The sequence below is a fragment of the Chiloscyllium punctatum genome, chromosome 27 (assembly GCF_047496795.1).
Source record: "Chiloscyllium punctatum isolate Juve2018m chromosome 27, sChiPun1.3, whole genome shotgun sequence".
Lineage (NCBI taxonomy): Eukaryota > Metazoa > Chordata > Chondrichthyes > Orectolobiformes > Hemiscylliidae > Chiloscyllium > Chiloscyllium punctatum.
In genome coordinates this window covers 45,410,812-45,429,754 of record NC_092765.1, presented here as the reverse complement: position 1 = coordinate 45,429,754, position 18,943 = coordinate 45,410,812, and the positions used below count along the sequence as shown (strand labels likewise).

Here is an 18,943-nt window from a genome sequence, read left to right as displayed (position 1 = left end):
ACCAATAAAGGCAAGTATACCAAACTCCTTCTTCACAATTCTATCTCCTTGTGAACTATGAACCTACACTCCAAGGTCTCTTTGTTCTGCAATACTCCCCAGGACCTTCCCATTAAGTGTATAAGTCCTGTCCTGATTAATCTTTCTAAAATGCAGCACCTCACATTTATCTAATCTAACCTCCATCTGCCACTCCTTGGCCCATTGACCCATCTGATCAAGATCCCATTGTACTCTGAGGTAACCTTTTCCACTCTCCTCTACACCTCCAATTTTGGTGTCATCTGCAAATTTACTAACTTTGTTCACATCCACATCGTTTATATAAATGTCGAAAAACAGTGGACTCAGCACCGATCCTGGTCACGTGTCTTCAGTCTGAAAAACAACCCTCCACCACCACCCTCTGTCTTCTACCTTTGAGCCGGTTCTGTTTCCAAATGGCTAGTTCTCCCTGTGTTCCATGAGATCTAACCTTGCTAACTAGTCTACCATGAGGACTCTTGTTGAATGCCTGACTGAAGTCCATATAGAGCACGTCCACCGCTCTGACCTCATCAGTCCTCTTTGTTACTTCTTCAAAAAACTCAATCATAGAGACATGATTTCCCACACACAAAGCCATTTTGACTATCCATGCCATTCCAAATACATGCAAATTCTATCCCTCAGAATTCCCTCCAACAACTTACCCACCACCGATGTTACCAGTCTATAGTTCCCTGGCTTGTCCTTTCTTAATCAGTGGCACCAAGTTAGCCATCCTCCAGTCTTGCAGCACCTCACCCCCGTGACTATCGATGATGGGAATATCTCAGCAAGGGACCCTGCAATCACTTGATTAGCTTTGCACAGAGTTCTAGGGTACACCTGATCAGGTCCTGGGGATTTATAGCTGGAAAAGCACAGCAGGTCAGGCAGCATCCAAGGAGAAGGAGAATCGACGTTTTGGGATATGGAAGAAGGGCTTATGCCCGAAACGTCGATTCTCCTTCTCCTTGGATGCTGCCTGACCTGCTGCAGTTTTCCAGCAACACATTTTTAAGCTCTGATCTCCAGCATCTGCAGTCCTCACTTTCTCCTGGGGATTTATCCACTTTTAAGACATCCAGCACTTCCTCCTCTGTAATATGGACATTTTCAAGATGTCACCATCTATTTCCCCACATTCTATGTCTTCCATGTCCTTTTCCACGGTAAACACTGATGTAAAATACTTGTTCAGTATCTCACCCATCTCCTGCAGCTCCACACATAGGCTGCCTTGCTGATCTTTGAGGGGTCCTATTCTCTCCCTATATACCCTTTTGTCCTTAATGTACTTAAGGAGAATCCAAAGGATTTTTATAACTGTATTTGCCAAAGCTACCTCATGCCCCCTTTTTGCCCTCCTGACTTCCTTCTTTAAGTATACTCCTGCTGCCTTTATATCCATCCTTCTTTTTCTTAACCAAAACCTCAATTTCTTTAGTCATTCAGCTTTCCCTATACTTATCAGCCTTTCCTTTCAACCTAACAGGAACATACTGTCTCTAGACTCTCGTTATCTCATTTTTGAAGGCTTCCCATTTTCCCGTGGTTCCTTTACATCTGCCCCAAATCACCTTTTGAAAGTTCTTGCCTAATACCATCAAAATTAGCCTTCCTCCAATTTAGAACTTTAACTTTTAGATCCTGTCAATCCTTTTCCATCACTATTGTAAAACTAATAGTATGGGGGATTCAAGATGGCGGCAGTCTGAACAATCTGCTGTGTTGGACACCAGACAAGGTGACAGATCAAAGTTTGGGAGAATTTTTGTAGCTCGGGTGCTCGTTGTTGTGGTTCTGTTCGCCGAGCTGGGAATTTGTCTTGAAAACATTTCGTCCCCTGTCTAGGTGACATCCTCAGTGCTTGGGAGCCTCCTGTGAAGCACTTCTGTGCTGTTTCCTCCGGCATTTATAGTGGCTTGTCTCTGCCGCTTCCGGTTGTCAGTTCGAGCTGTCCGCTGTAGTGGCCAGTATATTGGCAGTAATGCAAAGGTTAGAACAAACAGTCTTACCACAAATTCAATCCAAACTCTGGGTCAGATATGTGGATGATACCTTTGTAATAATAAAAAAAAATAGAGAACACACACCAGGTCATCAACGCCACACTCACAGGAATCCGATTCACTAGAGAGGAAGAAAAGGACAACCAACTCCCATTCCTAGACGTGATGGTACAGAGAACACCGAACGGAGAATTCACCACAAAGGTTTACAGGAAAGGCACACACACAGACCAAGTCCTAAACTATGAAAGCAACCACCCCAACACACACAAACGAAGTTGTATCAGGACACTATTCAAAAGGGCCACAACACACTGCAGCACACCAGAACTACAAAAAGAGGAAGAGGAACACCTAACTTATCTCTCCACCCTTCAGGCTCTCTGCCTGGATTCCTGATGAAGGGCTTTTGCCCGAAACGTCGATTTTACCGCTCCTCGGATGCTGCCTGAACTGCTGTGCTTTTCCAGCACCACTCTAATCTGGACTCTGGTTTCCAGCATCTGCAGTCATTGCTTTTACCTTATTAAGGTTCAAGGATAATTTCTTTTTCATGAGCTTTCTGGGGTCATAAGTAAGAAAAGGAACATCTTTGATGATGTAACGAAAAAGTTAAGAGATTTAAACATTCAGTATTCTCTGAGGTACTCGGCAGTGCTACGTTTCAATTATGGGGGAGCTGTCTACAGCTTCAACAGGGTGGAAAAAGTAAAAGAATGTTTGAACTTGCTGAAATGATAGACTTTAGCCAAGGGGAAAGGAGGAAACCATGTGGACAATGGCATAAAATACGTTTTTTTTTAATCTTCCCTCTCTTTGTTCTTTTCCCTTTTGGGGTCTCCAGCATTATAGGCTTGGTGTAAAGTCCGGTATGTTTTATATTGTATCTGTTTGGTGGTTATTACTTATTCTATTCTGTTTTGCGCGGTGAGGGGTGGTTACTCCTTTGGTGTAAAGATGTGTGGGGTTGGGATGTGGAGGGGGAGGGGGAGGGGAGGGCCTCCATTGTTAACATGTAGGAGTGTAAATAATAGGCTTTTTTCCCATTGCTTGGGTTTGGAGTGTGGTCTTAACTGGAAGGTGCTAGGATGGCTGGGAGTGAATGGCCCCTATGGACAAAGGGGAGAGATCTCTGGAGATTTTTGTTTTTTGTGTTTATTTGTTTAAGTTAGGAATAGAAGTTAATTTTTTAGTTTTAGTAGTTTTGGTAGTATTTGTAGGAGTAGTCTTTAGATTTGATAAAGTCTGTTTTTTCTCCACACTGAATGGGCTCCTTCCTCTCGGGGGACTGCGGGCTGTGATGTGTGGTCATGGCTAGTGATCTGTTCAGGTGGTGCACCTGGAACATAAAGGGGAGCCATTCCCCCATTAAAAGGATAAAGGTGCTCTCAAATCTTAGGAAGGAAAAGGTTGACATCGCTCTATTGCAAGAGACACATCTGACTGATGGGGAACATTTGGAGTTACAGCAGGTGGGATATGATAGGGTATTCTTCTCCTCCTTTAACTCCAAAAGCAGAGGAATGGCATACCTGGTATGAAGGAACCTCCCATTTCAGGTGACAGATCAAACCAAGGATGGGTATGAATGGTTTGTCATTCTCAAGGCTCTGGTGCACGGAGAAGAGTATGGCATCCTGAATGTTTACTGTTCCTGGGCACATCCTCTCAAGTTTTTATTTGATGCAGTCTCTAAATTAATGGCTCTTGGGGTGCCCCATACGATTATAGGAGGAGACTTAAATTGTCTCATGGACCCTGGGGTAGACAGGATGCCAGGGCTGTCAGGTACACCTCCGCAGGCAGGACAGTTAGTGGACTTGTGTGAGGAGCTGGGGCTAGTGGATGTCTGGAGGTGCCTCCACCTGCATGGGAGGGACTTTACCTTCTATTCCAACCCATAAAGTGGCACACAAGAATCGACATGTTCATTGGTCCATCAGTTTGTTTGGACTTGGTGTTGGCCTGCAGGATTGTGAGCATAACTATTTCGGACCATGTGGCAGTTTATTTAGATGTTAAGACAAAAGGTAGGGGAGTAGGCACTTGACATCGGTGCATGGATCCATTTCTGTTGAAGGATGACAACTTTGTACAATGTATTACAAGGGAATTCAGGGCTTTTTGGGATATCAGTCAGGGTGCGTCCAGTAATCCGTCAATGCTCCAGGAGACCACCAAAGCGTTCTTAACGGGTATGATTATTTCACGCTCGACAATGAGAAGGAGGCAGAGAGGAGAGCAGCAATTGATGCTCACGGCCTGGCTGAAGGCAACTGAATCGTCATATTACACCATACCATCGTGGTCAAATTGTAACAGGTCACGGTTCTCCGGGCTGCTCAGGACTCAGCGCTCACACACGCGGCGAAGAGAGGGGTCTCCTTTGCAAAGCAAAGGTGGTTTGAATATGGGGATAGGCCAGGCAATTGGCTTATTTGGCTAGGAGGAAAAGTGCTCTGCAATCCATTGCGTCTATCAAGGAGAGAACTGGTAATGTCACTCGTGAACTGAGGAAGATCAATGCCAGATTCCGGGAGTTCTATGCAGAGCTATACCAGTCGGAAGGCTGTGGGGATGGAGAAGTGAGAATGGAATCCTTTATTGAAAAGTTGGACCTCCCTGGAATAAACGCAGGTCAGGCCTCCCTTTTAAATGGACCTCTGACAGTACAGGAGGTGCAAGAGGCAGTAAGGCAGCTCCTAGGGTGGTAAGGTACCCGGTCCAGACGGGTTCCTGACTCAATTTTACAAGGAGTTCATACAGATGTTAGGTGAATCACTGCTGAAGCTGTAGAGTCATTCGTATAGGAGGAGAAAGTGAGGACTGCAGATGCTGGAGATCAGAGCTGAAAATGCGTTGCTGGAAAAGTGCAGCAGGTCAGGCAGCATCCAAGGAGCAGGAGAATCGACGTTTCGGGCATGAGCCCTTCTTCAGGAATGAGGAAAGTGTGTCCAGCAGGCTAAGATAAAAGGTAGGGAGGAGGGACTTGGGGGAGGGGCGTTGGAAATGTGATACGTGGAAGGAGGTCAAGGTGAGGGTGATAGGCTGGAGTGGGGGTGGGGGCGGAGAGGTCAGGAAGAAGATTGCAGGTTAGGAAGGCGGTGCTGAGTTCGAGGGATTTGACTGAGACAAGGCGGGGGTGAGGGGAAATGAGGAAACTGGAGAAATCTGAGTTCATCCCTTGTGGTTGGAGGGTTCCTAGACGGAAGATGAGGCGCTCTTCCTCCAACTGTCGTGTTGCCATTGTCTGGCGATGGAGGAGTCCAAGGACCTCTCAGGACTGCCTTCTGCCCTCTCTTAGGGAGGCTAATATCTCCCTTATTTTAAAGAAAGGGAAAGAGCTGGAGAATTGTGCTTCATACAGACCTATCTCGTTGTTGAATGTGGATTTTAAAATCCCAACAAGGGTGTTGGCTCTGAGGTTGGAGAAGGTGCTGCCCGTTGTTATAAAAGAGGACCAGACGGGTTTTATCAAGGCTGCAGCTCCTCCAACAATATCAGGCGGGTGTTGAATATAGTGCAAATATGTCAGCAGAGAATGATTCCGGGTTTGATGGTCTACCTGGATGCAGAAAAGGCTTTTGATCAAGTGGAATGGTGGTATCTCTTTGCTGTTCTAGATTGTTTTGGTCTGGGAGGGGCCTTTGCCAGGTGGGTGGCAGCGTTTTACAGAGACCCCAAGGCAGTGGTTATCACGAGTGGGGTTAAATGGAGTAATTTTGGTTTGGATGTTTCTGTCACCGCTGCTGTTTACCTTAGTACTTGAACCACTGGTGGAGGCTATCCAAAATGACCCTGAAATCATGGCACCGAAGGTGGGAGTTGGGGAACACAAAATCACTCTCTATGTGGACAATGTCCTTCTGTTTTTGGCTAACCCTGAAAAGTCCATATCCCGGATAATACAAAACAGTAAATTATTCAGCAGCTTTTTGGGACACCGGATAAATTTCACAAAATCGGAAGTCATGCACGTGGGGGATTGGTGGAAGTACTGAAGCTGAAGGACGGAATGGAGTTTCCTTTTGGATGGCCACAGAAAGGTTTTCTCTATCTGGGAATTTTTATTACCCTTTCCTTCCAGCACCTGTACGGAGCAAACTTTGTGCAGCTGTTTGAGCGGATAAAGTAGGACTTGCAGCGATGGGAGGGACTACCCATATCATGGCTAGGCTGTATAGCCTTGATTAAAATGAATGCTCTTCCTCGGTTGTTATATCCTATGAGGACACTCCCATTGTTATTACCCCAACAGATGCTGTGGAGGTTTGCTTGGTACCATGGGCGACACTAATTAAATTTACCAAGTTGCAACCTCTGCAGGTTTTTGGGGGAGGGTGGACCTCCCAGATCTGAAGAGATACCAAATAGGTGCCCTGCTGTCATATGTAGGTGAACGGGTGCGCAGTGACTCAAAGTCGTTATGGCTTGATGTAGAGGCCTGTGAGAGTTCGATTATCATCAATACAGTGAGGATGGAGGATAATGCTACAGGGTGAGGGCAAATTGCTTAAGACTTCACTGTTGTTGGAGAATTGAGCCCAATGGATCAGAGACCACAAACAAGGATCGTAGTGAAATTGACAAGTGGTTTATTACACAAGACGAAAGAGAGGTTAACCAGGCAGACACAGAACAGGTTCTCTACACAGATGGTCAAATGCTCTTCCCTGAACAGAAGTGTAGGCATATTTTTATAGGGGTACAACACAAAGGTGATAATTGTAAAGCAGTTACAGTACAATGGTGAAAATTGTGAAGAGATTAAAACAAGAATAAACAGAATGGAAATTAATCAAGAGTCCAGCAGTAGCAATTCATTTGTAATTGACACAGGAGATTCCAGCCATCTCCGTGAGTGGGTGAGAATGTCTTCTGGAGAATTCTTCATTGTATTTCCCATCCGCGTGAATATGTGTAAATGTTCCTTCTCCTGGTGTCCAGGTGTGTCCATTGTGTTCCTCCTGGGAGCGAAGTCTTCTGGGGCCTCTCGGTCTGCCTCCTTGTCTATGCAGTCTCAGTTACAATGGGAAAGGAGCCTGCCCTGAGGGTGTTGGGACTGCAGTGCTAATCTGGGCTGGGAGCTGATTGTGAAAATCAGGGAGTGTATTCTCTGGTCTCGGAAGGGATTTGGTCATGTCCGGTTTTTATGTTGGCCTGTTTGGTCAAGGCTGGAGCACTCTGGGTAGTTGGTGTATATGTTGGCAGGCTTAATTTCTGTGTTTTGCTGGCCAACTTCAGAGTTTTTTTATGTTGCCATGCTGTGGGTGAGCAGGGTGGTAGGTCTTTTCCCACACCGTTCACCCTGTTAGTGAGAGCCCCAGGATTTAGACCGGGGTCAATGGACTCTGGCTTCAGAGCATGGGAGGGTAAAGGAATCTCCGGTCTGGGAGATTTATTTGAAGGAGAGGTGTTGATGTCTTTCGGCCAATTAGGTCAGAAATATGGAATCCAGATTAGGGACCTTTTCTGATATTTCCAGGTCAGGGATTATATACAGAAGAAGACCATGTTCTTGAGCCAGCCCTACAACTCTGGTATAGAACAAAGAGATGTGGGGGCACTCTGTCGGTTAGCACCATATAACATCTGCAGGGAGGAACTGACTTGGGGAACATGGATAGATTGCATGAGATTTGGAGTTAGAGGAAGGAATCTCATGGGAAACATGGAGGATATATGGGGGAATGTAAAGAAAATTTCAATATGCAATAAGGCACAAGCGATGCAATTGAAGATCCTCCACAGGGCCCATATGGTGCCAGAGGTTAGCAAAGTTGAAAAAAGGATCTTCCCTGAAATGTTCAAAATGTAAAAACAGTACTGGCACCCTTACACATTGCTTTTGGTCCTGCTACAAGATCTGCAGGTATTGGAGGGCCATAGTGAATAAACTGAAGAGGATCCTGGGAATGGAAGTTGGGGAGGATCCGGTGTCCCTCTTTTTGGGACGAGCGAATCTTCCCCCTTTGGGTGAGCATGGGAAGAGGTTATTCAATATTCTTACGCACTGTACGAGGAAGAACATCCTAATGAATTGGATATCAGAAAAGCCTCCAGGTCTTGCAGGGTGGCACAGACATGTGTGGAGCACGTCCTTCAAGATTACCTGACAAGTATGTGCGCCATGGAATGGAGCAATTTTATAAGTCATGGAGGCCCTTCTAGGAAAATCTTCTAGGAGAAAGTGAAGACTGCAGATGCTGGAGATCAGAGCTGAAAATGTGTTGCTGGAAAAGCGCAGCAGGTCAGGCAGCATCCAAGGAGCAGGAGAATCAATGTTTCGGGCATGAGCCCTTCTTCAGGAATGAAGGTCAAGTTTTGCACCTTCTCTAGTAGGTACATCCACATACCAAATCAGAAAATGTTGTTGTACACACTGAACAAATTCCTCTCCATCTAGACCCTTAACACTATGGCAGTCCCAGTCTATGTTTGGAAAGTTAAAATCCTCTATCATAATCACCCAATTATTCTTACAGATAACTGAGATTTCCTTACAAGTTTGTTTCACAATTTCCCTCTGACTATTGGAGGAGGGGGGGGGTGTTGGTGTTGGTGTTGGTGTTGGTGGTCTATGGTATAATCCTATTGAGGTGATCACCCCTTTCTTATTTCTCAATTCTACCCAAATATTGTCCCTGGAAGTATTCCCAGGAATATCCTCCCTACGTACAGCCGCAATGTTATCCCTTATCAAAAACGCCACTCCCCTCCTCTCTCGCTCCCCCAACCCTGCCCCCCCACCCCCTTCTATTCTTCCTGTAGTATTTGTATCTGGAACATGAAGCAGTCAGTCCTGTCCATTCCTGAGCCACGTCTCTGTAATTGCTATGATATCCCAGTCCCATGTTCCTAACCATGCCCTGAGTTCTCTTGCCTTCCCTGGAAGGCTTCTTGCATTGAAATAAGTGCAGTTTAATTTATCAGTCCTATCTCATCCTCTGCTTTGCTCCTGCCTGTCAATATATCACATTTATTTGGCCATTATTCTGTTGGTGTTTTGTAGGACTTTGTTATACACATAGTAACTGCTTCATCTCCTATGTTATTGTCATAATGACAGAGGAATCCAAGGTGTTTACCCTTGAACTTTTAATTGTAACGTGTTCTTAAAGGAGGTACAGCTAAAATAAATGATTGCCGATGTAAATTCAGTAAGTGGAGAGAGAAATCCTGGAATGTCACATCTGACAAGAATCTTCAGAGGGATGGACTTAAAAAGGGAGAATTGCATCACAGGTTGAACTGTGAACTCCTGGAATCTATCTCAGAGTGTGAACCCGATTGGTGAAAAGATAGTGGTCTGGCCAAGAGATTTGGTTGAACCTTCCCCTCTCAAGGACAGGCAAGAACGTGGTTAGGAACCAATTGAATCCTGGTCTGGGTGTGCTGGTGAGTTTAGGTGTTTATGTATACTATTTGGCTGTGGTATGCGTATGTAATAGCTTAGATTGGAGCATTGGTGTGCTGTGACAGTCACAGTTGAAGAACCATCTGCTGGATACCCCTGCATTGCACGTAAATTAACTTCTCACTCTAAGTGCTAGAAGCCAGCAAACCAGTTAAAAGGAAGCAGGAGAAAAGGAGGTTTTTCTTGCTCTGAGTGTTGCCTACCAATCACTGTCAAAAGGAAACAGAACAGAAGGATTTCAGCTAACCTAAAAAGCCATGAATATTGAAATCAACTGTTCAACTATCAAAGTTCCACTTTCTACTCCTGACAAACCACCCATAGACACCGGTCCTTGTGTTTTTTTTGGACTTGTCTCTCATTTCCAATCTGTGTATATGTTGTGTATTTTTTCTTCTTCTTGTGTTTTAGTAACCAATCGACTCACTTTTTCATTAGTTTAAAAATGCCTGGTTAAATTGATTTATTTTAAAAGATAAGCTCATTCAGTGTGGGAGAAAGACATTCAAAAATGTTTCAAAAATATTCTGGCCTGTCGAGAAGGTGTACAAATGAAGAAAGAGGTGCTTTCCAGTAGTTTTACTATTTGGGTTATCTGACCGGAACTGTAGTAACTTGAGAACCTCATCCAGAGTTTGGTCATAATAAATTCTCATTCTACACACATTCGAAAACAGAGACAAATCCAAAAAGACCAAGGATCAGTGTCTATGGGTGGTTTGTCAAGAGTAGACAGTAGAAGATTGATAGTTGAACAGCTGATTTCAATATTCTTAGCTTTTTAAATTATCCATCTATCCTTTACAGGATGTAGGTGCTGCTGGCTGGGCCTGCATTTATTGCCCCTCCCTAATTGTCCTTGAGAAGGTTGTGTTGAGCTGCTGTCTTATACCACTGCAACTCACATTATCCAGGTGCTCTTTCACCTAGTGTGTAACAACGCTGTTAGGAAGAGAGTTGCAGAATTTTGACCCAGTGATTATGAAGGAATAATAATATTCTTCCAAATCAGGCTGATGTGACTTGCAGTTGCTGGTGTCCCCATGAACGTGCTTCCCCTGTCCTTCTAGATGCTAGAGGTCTCAAGTTTGGAAGGTGCATCTTAAGGAACCTTGACGAGTTGTTTCAGTGCATTTGTAGATAGTACACACTGCTGCTACTGTGTTAGTGGTAGAAGGAGAGGACTTTAAAGGTGGTGGATGGAGGCATCAGGAAAGCAGACTGCTTTGTTCTGCATATTGTCAAGCTTCTTGCGTGTTGTTGGGGCTGCATTGATTGAAATAACTGGAGAATATTCTATCAAAGTCCTGAATTGTGTCTCGTAAATGGTGTACAAACATTGGGCAGACTGGAGGTGAGTTACTCACTACAGGATTCCTAGACTCTGTCCTGCTCTGGTAGCTATTGGTCGTGAAGCACTTTGGGACCTCGTGAAGGGCACTACATAAATGCAAGTCTATATAGAGGATTTTCAGCTCAGAATTGGATGGATACATGTAGTGTGATGATCTCAACAGTATGTTTACTCCCTATTAATGAAGTTTCCAAGATGATGAAGACATTTCTTAGAATGAACCTCCCTTCAGTTGGAGATGGGGTCCATACAATATGTTTCTGTCTTGATAATATCCCAAACAAGAGTAAATAGGCCATGACATTTCCTACGTTGCAACAGTGAATACTCTTTAAGAAGTACTTGATTGGCAGCAAATATTTGGGTATCAGTTAAAGGTGCAATATAAATGTATGTCTTTTTAAAAATTAATATATGTCATTCAGCTGTTACTTTACTCATGTCGTATGAGCAATAGTAGATCACTGGAATGACAAACACTAGAATCACTTTAGAATTGATATATTATTGGTGTGTAGTTGGTAATATCCTGGCTGCTGGGTTTTTGTATGTTAGAGTTCTGTTCTCTGGGGACTTGGCTCTGAACCATATGGTGGGTTTTTGCTATTGGTAAGCTGACTGAGACACCTCATCTTTCAGAAGGATTTCTTCTGTGGACTTCCTCCCTCACCAGGTAGCAGCACGACAAGATGCAGCCACCATATTGCTTTCACAAACCCAGGCAGTGGTGCTCTTGTGATTAGTTCCTTGACAATGAGCCAGGAACTCTGGGACTGAGTCCCACTGCAGAAATCAATGGCTGAAGAAGATGCTGCCAAGTTCTCTAACCTGTGCTGCCTGAGAATATCGCACCTTCCCGGCTGTAATGCTGAATTTTGTAAATGTTGTTCTTAGCATCTACGCTTTCCTGGTTGTTTCCAATCTCCATATTGGTATTAGTTGAGCCACTAATGCCATGTGGGGAAGGATAACTCCCACAAGTTCTTAGGCAGAAGACAGGCTCTGACTTGATTAAGCTTTAAATGTTAATTATATAGTGGCTACATACATTACACTTAAGAGACATGATTGTCTCTAATGAGACGTCAAGCTCCAATTGAGATAAATACACATTATTATTCTAACTGCATGGTTTTAACACCAAGAAGTGAGTGAGGTGCACACTGGAGACAGGAAGCAAAAGCAGAAATTGCTGGAAAAGCCCAGCAAGTCTGGCAGCATTTTGGAAAGAAAACAGAGTTAACATTTTGGGTCCAGTAAACCTTCTTCAGAAGCGTTAACTCTCATTTGTCTCCTTAGAGGCTGCCAGACCTGCTGATTTCCAGCAACTGCAGTGCTTTGGACTTTTTGTTTACTGCAGACTGGAGAACTGATATAGTACACTGAAGACTGGTTAGCTCTGTCCAGTAACAGTCCTTTATACCCTGATGGATCTTATCCAGTGATATCATTTGCCCTTTGAAATCCTAAAATGTCTTCTACAACAGGAATGCCCCTGATGAATGTGGAGCAAGTTTTGAACCATATTATGTACAATGCAAAGAGGATCTGATTCTGAAGGCGAGAAAATCAATGGAGAGGAATATAACTGATGCTCCCTGGACAAGGGAGATTCTCTCCACTTCAACCCACGTTCACTAAGACCTTGCTGTGATAAGTTCATGACGCCTGCCTGTCACTGTATCAAACATGAGAGGATGGTCATCTTATTTTCTGGTTCTACTTGTATAGCTCCTCCTATGGCTAATTAACTCTATTTGATAAGGTAAACACTTCTTTGAAGTCAGTTTTTAAAAATTAACCTCTGATCATTTTCTGTTTTGTTTGCAGGATATCATTTGTCAGAGAAATATGGTATGTTTTACAGGTGACTTAAGAATGAGCATGCTTGTTAAAGCTGTAATGTCAAATGAGATGAAAGAACATAATGAGCAAAATGTACCTCAGACTAACTTTATCCTGGATCTAACAGCATGCTGTTCCTTTCCTGCATGTCTTTAGTGGGAATGATGTGAGGGTGCTTTACCCTGTATCTAATCCCATGTTGTCCCTTCTCTCATGTGTTTTGTGGGGCTGATATGAGGGAGCTTTACTCAGTATCTAACCCCATGGAATACATGTCCTTGGAGTGTTTGCTCAGAGTGGTTTAGGGGGAGCTTTACTCTGTATCGAATCATGTACTGTACCTGTCCTGGGAGTGTTTGATGAAATTGGTGTAGAGAGACCTTTACTCTGTATCTAACTCCATGCTGTCCCTGTCCTGAGACTGATTGCTGGGGGACAATGTATAGGGACCTTACTCGGTATCTAACTCTGTGCTGTCCCTCTCTCCTGGGACTGTTTCTTGATGTATAATGTAGAGAGAACTTTAGTCTGGATCTAACCCCATGCTGTCCCTGTCCTGGGACTGTTTGATGGTGTATCGTGTAGTTTAGAAGGAGCTTTACTCTGAATCTAATCCCGCGTTGTCCCAGTCCTGGGAGTGTTTGCTGGGTTCCTGGGGACATCTAACCTGTGTTTAATTGTCACATAGCAAGACAGATGTGGAAGGATTGATGCAGTTTTGCGAAGGCTTTTCCTTGTTAATGTTTCATGAGAATGCATTGGGTTTCCAGATAGTGAAAAAGCTGGGTTTCCTAATGGCAAGTCCACACATTGTGTTGAGTGCGGATTCAACTGTCAGAAGGTGATGTTGAGTGCAAAGTGCTTCCCCTTGCAGAGATTAAAGGGTTGGCTAAGCAAAGTTGCCCCACTCTCTCCCTCCTGCTGAATCTACAAATGGACATTGGTGAGGCCCTAGGAGTGGGTTAGTTCTGATACAGGCTTAATCAACCACCTTGTCCCAGGACAGACGGTATGGGGAGCTGGAAAGGTAAACTGAGGAACATGACACAGATTTTCCAACACTGCGTCCATACAGGGTGCAGGTACAGATTGCAGCTTCATTCCGATGATATCAGGTAATTCAATTGACTCCGTTGTTCTGTTTGATACTACACCCTGGAATTAATGTGGCATGTTGATGTGGGTTCTCTACATGTTAGATAGGACAGTAAATAAGTTCTCTTCCTTGGCACATGACCTTGTTTTGGCATCTCTGTTAAAACTCCAGTACTCTTCAAAGGCTGTGACATCAGCAACTACTATTTTCTGTGGACAAGATTCAACAAGCTCAGAGGTTGTTTACTGGAGTTTCAGTCATTCTGCTAAGGCATCCAGTGATAGCTATAAGAGAATTCCACTCTGCACTGAAATTGTGTCTTGTTCAGGGTGGCAGGTGGGGCAGAGAGAGAGAGAGAGAGAGAGGTGGAGCAGAGAGGGAATGAAAGTGATGGGGCAGAGAGAGAATGGTGGTCAGAAAGAGTGAGTGAAATGGGACAGAAAGAAAGAGAGAATCTGCGTGAGGTGGGGCAGAGAGTGGGTGAGTGAATGACATTGGGATAGGTAGGAGTGTGGAGTGTGATCGAAATGAAGCTGTGCGTGAAAACGTGGGGCACAGAGAGAGAGAGAGAGAGCGAGAGAGAGAGAGAGATGTTTCCAATATAATTTGGATATCTGGTTTTTATTAGCTAATGAGCAGGAAGTGGGAGAGTTTAGGCTTTGAATGAGATCATTGAAAGGCGCAATGCCTCGGACTGGACAGAGATGAAGGAGTGAGCAGCAGATGTGAAGTTGAACTAATTCCTGACTGCACTGGCTTGAGGATATCTGTCCAAGCTCCTGTGTATTAAATGTGCCTGTGAACACACACCTCCTTCCCCACAACCTCGAGAGTGATGATGCAGTGGGTGCTGGCCAGAGAAAGGTTAAGGAACTGATTGGCAGGTGGTAAAACATTCTGTTCTTTCGAGAAGGAAGTGATGCACACAGACTTGGTGTAAAGTGGGACTGTGTGCAGGAAGTAATTTGTATAACAGGCACTTAGCAGCATGTATAGCAAGGTATTTGGAAGAATCAGTGAAGTGTTTTGAAAGCCTTGAGTCGGGTGGTATGTGTGTAGGTCTGTGCTATACGAGCTGATTCCTGTCAGGTCCTCAGACACTTTTGCTGCTGGCAATAACTCTTTCTCATATCAGCACTACTCAGTAACACATTGTTCTTAAATTAACCATAGGCTGCGGTTTTCCATTTGCCAGTTATTTTTATTCATTCACAGGATGAGGGCGTTGCTGGCTAGGCCAGCATTTATTGCTCATCCCTAATTGCCCAGAAGTCAGTTAAGAGTTAACCGCATTGCTGTGGGTCTGGAGTCACATATAGGCCAGATCAGGTAAGGATGGCAGTTTCCTTCCCTAAAGGAACCAGATGGGTTTTTCTCCAACAATGGAAAATGGATTCATCATCAGACCCTTAATTACAGATTATTTTTGAATTCAAATGACAGGATTCGAACCCAGCTTCCCAGAACATTACCTGGGTCTCCGGACTAACAGACCAGTGATAATACTGCTAGGCTGTCACCTCCCCTAAGTTATTGTCTGGGAATGGGTGTCATTTCATTGCCTTCTCCCACAATGAAAGGGCCAACAGGATCAAATGCTGAGCAGTTTTCAAAAGGACACCTGGTGAACGTTTCCCGTGATAGGTGATGAACCCACCTTCCCGCCGCGTGTTGAAGCTGCAGCCATTGTGGGCACACCTGTATCTTCAAAGTTCTGTGCTACACAGCAACACCTCAGACCAACAGGGGATCTATGTGACTTTCTTGGGGTAGTGTTGTGGGGAGACTGGGGTCAGAAGCAAGGACATGGAGGGTGGCTTTCAACCACAGATGAGGAAGCCCAACCATGTGGGGGTTTCTGCTGAGGTGGCAAGAAGGGGCTGGTACCTCCCTGGTTCTGACCTGGCTGATTATTTGCCCTTAGGCAAAGAAGTGGGCCATTAGGCCCCTCAAGTCTGTTCTACCATTCAAGGAGATCATGTCTGATCTGTGACCTAACAACCTATTGCTTAATGCCTTTGCTGAACAAAAATGTATCTGTTTCAGATTGAAAAGTAACAACTGAACCAGCATCCTCTGCTGTTTCGTGGAAAAGAGTTCCAAACATCTACCACCCTTTATGTATAGAACTGATTCCTAACATCTCTCTTGAACAGTCTGGCCCTAATTCTCAGACTATGCTCCGAGTTCTGAATCCCCAACCAGTGGAAATAATTTATCTTTATCTACCCTGTCTTTTCCTGTTAAAATCTTGAAGACTTCAATCAGATCACCCCTTAACCTTCTAAATTCTAGATGAAACCTAATTTGTATAATCTTTGCTCATAAATTAATCCCTGAAGTCATGGTATCGTTCTTGTAATCCTCTCGTAGACCCTTCATAACCGATACATCCTTCCTGAGGTGTGGTGCCCAGATCTGCACACAGCATTCCTGGGGGGTTTTGTATAGCTGCAGCTTAACCTCTTTATCCTTACACTCCTGGAGAGACTCTCTGGATGTTACTGGCATCTCATTTGCTGCTGACATCCTCAGGAGTATGTGCCAGCTCATTTGAGTTGTCAGAGAAGGTGCCGCTTACCACTTGCATCATTGCCAGTGGGTGTTCAGCACACCTTGAGGGATTATCTCCTCCAGCTTTGCATTGGGTTTCATCCGTTGCTCACCAATCTGCCCCAGGACACACTCTACCTACCCCGGTCCTCTTTGTCCTGTCAGATGGTGAACTATTTCAGGCATACTGCACTGCCATTGAGCTTGCAGAGGGATTGAAAATCTCCAGCCAGCACCTGGTAGCAGAGAAGGCAGTACCAGAGCTTGACAGTGAGATTCCACACCGAGAAACATTTGGAAGTCCGAGGACATCATGGGCCCTATCGTTTATCACTACACAACTCATGTCTTCTTTCCCTCTGCAAAAGTTTATGAATCTTGTCAAAGGCTTTTCTAAAGTTCATATAGACAAGAATACTGTGTTCAATTCTGGTATCCTTGCTATAGGAAAGATGTTGTTAAACTTGAAAGTGTTTACAAAAGATTTATAAGGACGTTGTCAGGTTTGGAGGCTTTGAGCTTAAAGGGAGAGACTGAATAGAACATAGAACAGTACAACACAGTACAGGCCCTTCAGCCCTCGATGTTATGCCAGCCTTTAATCCTACCCTAAGATCAAACTAATCAACATACCCTGCATTTTACTATCAACCTTGTGCCTATCCAAGAGTCGCTTAAATGTCCGTAATGTATCTGACTCTACAACCACTGCTGGCAATGCATTCCACACTCCCACCACTCTCTGTGTAAAGAACCTACCTCTGATATCTCCCCTACACTTCCTCCAATCACCTTAAATTGTGCCCCCTTGTGATAGCCATTTCCACCCTGGGAAGAAGTCTTAGGCTGAGGCTATTTTCTCTGGAGGGTTGGAGGCTGAGGGGTGCGTTATAGAAGTTTATAAAATCATGAGGGGCATGGATAGGATAAATAACAAAGGTCTTTTCCCCAGGGTAGGGTAATCCTAAACTAGAGGGCATAGGTTTAAGGCGAAAAAGTTTAAAAGATTTAAAAGGGACCTGAGGGGCAATGTTTTCACACAGAGGATGGTGTGTGTATGGAATGAACTGCTCGAGAAAGTGGTAGAGGCTGGTACAATTACAACATTTAAAAGGCTTCTGGATCGGTATATGAAGAGAAAGGGCTTAGAGGAATATGGGCCAAATGTTGGCAAATGGGACTAGACTTATTTAGAATATCTGGTCAGCATGGATGAGTTGGACTGAGAGTCTGTTTCTGTGCTATACATCTCTATGACTGTTTCACATTTACTGCTCTGCCCTTGTCAATTCTTTCAAAAAAAAATCTCAATCAAGTTTGTGAGATGAGTCTGCCAAGTCAATCAGCCATGCAGTCAGAAATCCAAGGAATCTCCTTAGAGTATGACGTACCTTAATGAATGTTAATGATCTGGTTGTCTTTCATACTGACCACTAGTCCCTGGGGCTCATTGACATGACGTGATTACCTGTATCCATGGTCGCTGGTGAAATGCTGGCAAGTACATTGGTACATCTCCATGGCACAACTTACTGAGTCGTGAGATGGGAACAGTGCCTTTCTGCTGCTCCAGCTCTGTGACTCGGCTGTATTCCTGACAGTGGTTCTCCTGGCTATGGGCACCATTCCACACGACCCTGGCCACCCCTACACACCCTAACAACACCTGAGCTGTCTACACATCCCTCAGTTCCAGTGCTGCTACCAACAAGGTCCACCACCTAAATGTCACGTGTGTTCTCAGTATCTGTCCCAGTCACTGACCTTGTGATGGAGCCCCTCCTCCACCCAATGAGGAGATGCTGCTAGCTGGCTGAGAGCCGCCATCTTTAGCAACCAGCTGAGGGTGGCATTGTGCAGTGCAGGCTCCTGATCCCATTGCATCTGCTTTTAGCTGAAGCAGCCAGCTGTCTCTGTGTGAGACTCACTCTGCTCCCTCACTGCCTGTGCTGAGGTGCTCAACTCCCATCAGAGACACCACCCAAATCCAGTGGCTGAAGGCTAAGCCATTCCGATCAGATGTGGTGGAATGCCCAGTTTGCGTGACATTGGTTGAACAAACTTTCCTCATTCCTGAAGAAGGGCTTATGCCCGAAACGTCGATTCTCCTGTTCCTTGGATGCTGCCTGCCCTGCTGCGCTTTTCCAGCAACACATTTTCAGCTCTGAACAAACTATACATCTGCTTGGACTGTTGTTTGCAAAGACACTTGTGTTTCTTGCGCTTTAAGGTGTAATATTCTTTGGGAATCTGTATTTGTGTCATTTTGTTGCAGAGGTGCTGTTTGTGTTAATTTCCCTTGATGTTAACAGTTATTGTGAGAAGGAGAATCTGGGAAGAGAAGGTCACACCGTTGTGGCTGGGAGCTCCTTTCCACAAGGGTGTAGCTGGTTTGAGTTTGATTTCTTGTTGTCACACATACTGAGATACAGTGAAAAGTGTTGTTTTGTGTGCTTTTTCCTGATTGCACTAAATCCCACCATTTTTACCTCAGTCCAGTTGAATCTTGTGATCCAGAGTATGTGCCGCCATGGGGTAAACCCAGCCCACTGACACTGGGCTCCTGTCTCTCTCTGACATGGGGAAGGATGTCCTCTTGTCAACTGGTCAGGCTTGGGCAGCAGTGAATGGTGAAGCGGGCT

General features: G+C 44.6%; 1 protein-coding gene across 4 annotated transcripts in view; it reads left to right on the top strand.

Annotated features, from left to right (window-relative positions):
- The window catches only part of LOC140453677 (mitogen-activated protein kinase kinase kinase 5), a 167,810-nt gene that overhangs the window by 16,280 nt on the left and 132,587 nt on the right, over positions 1-18,943 (top strand). For 2 of the 4 annotated variants that reach the window (XM_072548596.1, XM_072548593.1), the window contains exon 3: positions 12,638-12,661. The exons of the other annotated variants lie outside the window; for them this stretch is intronic. In XM_072548596.1, coding sequence (XP_072404697.1) covers positions 12,638-12,661 — 24 coding nt within the window. The remainder of the gene's footprint in view (positions 1-12,637; positions 12,662-18,943) is intronic. 4 annotated transcript variants of the gene reach the window in all.